Source organism: Sinocyclocheilus rhinocerous, unplaced genomic scaffold, assembly GCF_001515625.1.
Source record: "Sinocyclocheilus rhinocerous isolate Xijiao unplaced genomic scaffold, SAMN03320098_v1.1 scaffold823, whole genome shotgun sequence".
Classification (NCBI taxonomy): Eukaryota; Metazoa; Chordata; class Actinopteri; order Cypriniformes; family Cyprinidae; genus Sinocyclocheilus; species Sinocyclocheilus rhinocerous.
In genome coordinates this window covers 320,993-327,516 of record NW_015627245.1, presented here as the reverse complement: position 1 = coordinate 327,516, position 6,524 = coordinate 320,993, and the positions used below count along the sequence as shown (strand labels likewise).

At 28.9% G+C, this 6,524-nt stretch overlaps 1 protein-coding gene across 4 annotated transcripts in view; it reads right to left on the bottom strand.

The window, feature by feature from the left end:
* Nucleotides 1–6,524, bottom strand: part of foxn2a (forkhead box N2a) — a 43,384-nt gene that overhangs the window by 16,939 nt on the left and 19,921 nt on the right. For 3 of the 4 annotated variants that reach the window (XR_001638077.1, XR_001638076.1, XM_016534169.1), the window contains exon 2: nt 2,569–3,119. Coding sequence is in view for 2 of the 4 variants with exons in the window: in XM_016534169.1 (XP_016389655.1) it covers nt 2,569–3,102 (534 nt within the window). In the remaining 2 variants the exon portion in view is untranslated. The remainder of the gene's footprint in view (nt 1–2,568; nt 3,120–6,524) is intronic. The other variant, XM_016534185.1, reaches the window with a different exon arrangement.

The following is a 6,524-nucleotide window of genomic DNA, read 5'->3' as shown; positions in this document are numbered from 1 at the left end:
GTGTGTGTGTGTGTGTGTGTGTATATATATAAGTGTGTGTTTGTGTAGGTGTGTGTATAGGTGTGTGTGTGTATATAGGTGTGTGTGTGTGTGTATAAGTGTGTGTGTGTGTGTAGGTGTGTGTGTATAGGTGTATAGGTCTGTGTGTGTGTGTGAGTGTGTGTGAGTGTGTGTGTAGGATTGCTGGGCTGAGATAAGCTGCTGTGGGGGAGTGTGTTTGCTCTCAGGGAGGATAAATCGCATGCGATATTTAATGCGCATCTTGTCAGAAAGCCGGTTCTGTAATCAGCGGTAATATATAATATAAAATATAAGAATATGAATATATAAATGTATATGCATGTAAATATCTTCAAAATATATACATGCATGTGTGTTTATTTATATATACATAATAAATATACACAGTACACATACATATATATTATGTAAACAAAAACTTTTATTTTGGATGCGATTAATCACGATTAATCGTTTGACCGCACTAGTTTATTCATTTTCATGATTCATTATTTAAGTTTTAGTTTGAGTCATTTTAATACTTCAGCTTAAACTAAATGAAAATTAGAAATGCTGCCTTGGCATAAAACTGAAATAAAATCGTTTTTATTTTAATATTTTGATTTTGATTTTAATTAAAAGTTTTAGTAGTTTTGTTGTGTTTTTGATTTTTATTAGTTTTTGGGGTTTTTAATGTCTATATATTTTATTCATTTCGATTTCAGTTTTAGTTTAAGAAATTTTAGTACTTTAACAAACGAAAATTAAAAATGCTGCCTTGGCATCTAACTGAAATAAAAGTTTGTTTTTATTTCTATATTTTTTCTAAGTTTTAGTAATTTTTGTCACTTTTATTAGAATTTTAATGTCTGCATAATTTTTATTCATTTCTATTTCAGTTTTAGTTTCAGTCATTTTAGTACTGAAACTAAATGAAAATGAGAAATGTTGTCTTTGCATCTAACTGAAGTTTTATTTATTATGATAATTTTTTTCCATTTTAATTTTAGGTAAAATCTTTGTAGCTTAAATTAAAATGTGGCCTTGGCATCTGCCTGAAATAAAATATTAATATTTATAAATTTAGTTCCTTTTTTTGAAATTTTGTTGTATGCTTTTGTCACTTTTATTAGTTTTTGTTCTTTTAATGTACATATTTATTTTAGTTTTAGTAATTTTAGCACTTCAACTTAAACTAAACAAATTAGAAATGTTGCCTTGTCATCTAACTCAAATAAAATGTTAACGTTTTTATTTTTATATTTTAGTTAAAATTTAGTACTGATGTTTATTTTTGCCTTTTTTATTAGTTTAATTTGAAATGTCTAAATAATCTTTTATGTCAGTTTTAGTAATTTCAATACTTCAGCTTAAGCAAATTAGAAAAGTTAAAACTTAGTTAAAAAATTAAGTTAAAAAATTAAATTTAAGTTTTATTTTTATATTTTTCCATTTTCATTTAAATTTGAGTTTTATTTTTAATCATTTTGTTGAGTTTTTTATTATTCTTCTTTTTTATTCGTTTTTGTTGTTTTTAGTGTGATTTATTATTTTATTTCAGTTCAAGTATTTTAATTTAAACTAAAACAAAAATTTGAAATTTTGAAAAGTTCTTATGTATTTTATAAAATTATATATTTAATATTATTTCATCAATTTTATTTATTATTTCATTTCAGTTAATTTTTATTTTATTTCAACCAATAGTTTTAGTTTTATCTAACGATAATATCCAAGCGGTCAAAGAAACAAAGTCATATTGGTTTGGGGGAACTAGACCATCAACCTCGGGAGAAGACATAGTTAAATTACTCAATAATACATAGGGCCCTATGATTTCTGCGATGGAGAAGTACGGGAATCCAGTTAAAAAAACGGAATTTACAGTTTAACACGGAATGTCACGGAATTTGCCAAAGTTTGGATGAATTAACCAAAAGTAGGACATTACTATTGTTCAGCAGAATATATGTAATACTACTACTAAAATTATTAAAACCTTATTTTTTTAAAGGGATAATCATACAATATTTATTCAGCGTTTTAATTGTAAATCCCCTTTATTTGCCAAAAAATTTAATTTGTTTAAATTTCATTAATGAAAAGATAAATTAATGATTTAAACAAATTTAATAACAAAAAAAAATTAATTAATACATAATTTCTGAGGGAAAAAAACATTTCATAAGGCTATTGTAAGAATAAATGAAACTTGTTTTTATGCATTCAAATAATTAGACATGCTAAAACACAGAATTTAGTAACTATAAAACATAAGGTGGCAAAAAAATTAAACATTTAATAGGCCCCTAAACATGTAATTTTTTGTTAAGCTTTAAATAAATTGATGTTAAATTGTTTAGGTTTAATGATTTTAATTAGCTAATTAGACATGCTTTTTGATTAATAAAATTTAATTTAACCATTAAAAAGGAGTTCAGAAAAATTAAAACAGAAAAAAAACGGAATCCAGAAAAATGTAAACGAAAAAAAAAAAAAAACGGTATTTGGGAAAAAATAAAACGGATTTCATAAGGCCCTAAATACATCTAACTTTGCACCGCTCACCTTCCCAAGGCTCCTCTCCACCTTGCGGAAGCACTTGTTGAGGGACAGGTTGTGGCGCACCGAGTTCTTCCACCCAGTGGGGGCGCTGGAGAAGTACGGGAAGTGCTCCAGGATCCACCCGTAGATGTCCTTCACCGGCAGCGACTTGCTGGGCGACTGTTCGATGGCCATGTATATGAGCAGGGAGAAGGAGAACGGCGGCTTGGACTTGACGGACTCTCTGGCGTGCGCCGCGGCCGAGGAGATGACGGAAGCGCCGTGGTTGCCCTCGATGTCGAAGAGCGGGCTGGGTCTGGACTGGGCCTCGGGGCTGCCCAGCGTGAAGTTCTGAAGCAGGTTCTCGTGGAGCCAGTTGAGGTTGGTGAGCTCTTCGTCTCCTGAGCTGGAGCTGCGGTCCAGGCTGGTGGCCAGAGGGCTGGCGGCGCACTCGGCCTCGGGCAGCGTCCCACAAACCCCGCGCAGGCACGCCCGCTCCTCCACCACGCCCGGGGATTCTGCTTTCTTATCCGGCGACATCCCGATGATGGGACCCATTAAATCAAGGACGTCTGCTGAAGAGAGAAACAGAAAAAAAAACTAATTAAAAACAAATTAAAATGATGCACAAAATGGTAATCAATTGGAGCGAATAGAAAATGCAACGTAACTCTGAGAACAGATAAAGACGCAAGCTTATAATAGACGCACGTTGACAAATAACTTGAAACACAAACATAAAATGATGATCCTGATGACAATGATTTATCTGTTGACATTAATTTTGAGTGCAATCCAAAACAAATATTGCAATATACAGTAGTCAAGTGGATCAAAACCTTTCATCAAAGTTGTCCTAAAACCTAAAACCAAAATGCATTCTTGTCTTAGGACAACTTTGATGAACTTTGATCCACTTCAAATGTTTACTACTGTATATATCAATTGTATTATATATATATATATATATATATATATATTTATATATATTTATTTAAAAATAATTTTAAATTGTAATACTATTTTACAGTATTACGGTTTACTCAAATAAATGCAGTCTTGGTGAGCAAAAAAAATTGAAAAAAACATACCAACCCCAAATGTCAACCTCACTAATACGGACCAGTCCCTACTGTGAGGGGCGTAACATTTCCGTCTCACGCTTGAGGTATTCGGCCAATCACAACACACTGTAGATCTGGCCAATCAGAGCACACCTCGCTTTTTAGACCGATGAGCTTTGTAAAAATCGACACGTTTCAGAAAGGCGGGGCAAAGAGGAGAAACAATAATGTACAGAATGTGGAAAATAATATGTTTTTTAAACTTTAAACCGCATAAACACATTTCATTACACCAAATACACAAAATAATGTTCTTTTTAGCAGCATCATATGACCCCTTTAATATTTTCAAATATAATGTTATGCATAAATTCACTTACAGCATTTAAAACATTTCATGTTTTATGCATTTTATCTAACAATAATAATAAAGATGATGATAATAATAATAATAAATAATAACAAATATTATTATTACTTACACTTTTATATTAAATAGTTTATTAAATTAATATTATTATAAATTAATTGTTTAATTGTTGTGCATTATATATTATAATAACAATACTATTTATATTAAACTTGTTATATTTATATTTATTATCAAACTCATGCCAGACATTATTAATTGGTTAATTCAAGCTTTTTCCCTTTTTATAACCATTTTTGAAGAGCACAAACTTCGAGTCAAAGTTTTCCCTACATATTCTTCTCTAATCTCCCTCATTCCCATCCAATGATCTCTCTTTTAGAGCAGTCTCTGTGAGAAAGCTGGCGTTTCTCGCAGTCGTTCAGCGACGGCAGCTGAAGGAGCGACTCTTGTGTCTGAGGGTTGTTGAGGTTTCTCGAGAGCGTCTGAGATGACCCGGCCTCATTCTCATCACCGCCCACCTCCTCACGCAGCTGCTCGTTAGCCATCGACGGCCACTGGCTGAGGGCTGCTTAGAGCCAAAGGAGAAGGAAAAACCCTTCCTGAAGGCAGAGCGTCTCTCCGCTCATCCATTACCATGGAACGAGAGGTGACAGTGTTGCTTAGGTAACCTATTGCCTATAAAGTGCCGAGCAGGAGAGCATCGCTGCCGGTTATTTGCATTTGTATGAAACAGTTCAGTGGGAATTTTATTGAAAGCATGCTGAAATTGCTATCCATCTGGTTTGGATCGCATTTGTGTAGATGCTCTCGCTGTAATGGCATTATATGGATTCAAGTTTCATGGTATTGTTTCAGAGTATCACCCATAAATGTGTGCCAACAAAAAATAAATAAATAAATAAAACAAAAATAGAATGAAAAAAGAAGTACAAAATTAAATAAAAAAATAAACTAAATAAATAAAATACCAAATTACATACAAAACATTAAAACTAATATACTAAAAATAATAATAATAATAAAAAAAGTTTAAAAAATAAAAAAAGAGTATTGTTTTAGAGTATTATCCATAAATGTGCACAAACAATTAAAAAATAAAATAAATAAAAATACAATTTTAAAAATGTAATAAAATTAAAAAGAAATAAATACAAAATATACTAAAAACAAAAACAAAACAAAAAAAAAAATATATATATATTTTTTTTTTTGTTTTGTTTTTGTTTTTAGTATATTTTGTATTTATTTCTTTTTAATTTTATTACATTTTTAAAATTGTATTTTTATTTATTTTATTTTTTAATTGTTAGTACAAATCTGCCACTGCAGATTGTATTCAAGATATTATATATATATTTTTTTTTTTTTAATTCTAAAACTAAAAACAAGCAAGTAAAAAGATAAAGGATAAAAAAATAAAATAAATAAAATCCTGTAATTGCATCATAAGTACTTACGTTTCATGCTATTGTTTTAGAGTATCATTCATAATTGTGTGCCAACAATTAAATAACAAAAAATATATATATAAATAAACTAAAAACTAAAATAAACCAAAAAGAAATAAATACAAAATTAAACAAAATATATATATAAATAACATGAAATCTAATAAACTAAAAAAAATATTTAAAAAACTAAAAATATTTGTAAAAAATTAAATGGCATGACACTGATTTACGTTTCATGCTATTGTTCATCATCATAACTGCCAACAATCAAATAAATAAAAAAAATCCAAAAATATTTAACAATTCAAATTGTGGATGCTCTCGCTGTAAAAGCATCATAAGGATTCATGTTTCTTGCTATTGTTTCAGAGTATCATCCATAACTATGCTTCAACAATAAAATAAAAAAAATACTAAAATATAAAAAGCATAACCAAATTAAATCATGTTAACTTTTTTTAATTTTTTTGTATTTAATTTTTAGTTTAATTTATTTTATTGTTATTATAAAAATAGAGTATTGTTTTAGAGTATTATCCATAAATGTGCACAAACAATTAAAAAATAAAATAAATAAAAATACAATTTTAAAAATGTAATAAAATTAAAAAGAAATAAATACAAAATATACTAAAAACAAAAACAAAACAAATCGCTGTAAAAGCATCATAAGGATTCATGTTTCTTGCTATTGTTTCAGAGTATCATCCATAACTATGCTTCAACAATAAAATAAAAAAAATACTAAAATATAAAAAGCATAACCAAATTAAATCATGTTAACTTTTTTTAATTTTTTTGTATTTTATTTTTAGTTTAATTTATTTTATTGTTATTAAATATAGTTTTATTTATTTTATATACACACACACACACGTATATATATGTGTATATATATATATATATATATATGTAATATATATATATATTTGTGTGTGTATATATATATACATATATTTAATCCATCTGGTTTGGATTGCATTTGTGTGGATGCTCTCACTGTAGTAGCATCACAAGGATTTATGTTTCATACTATTGTTTCAGACATAATCCGTAATCGAGCACCAACAGTTGGCACACCGTTAAGCCAAA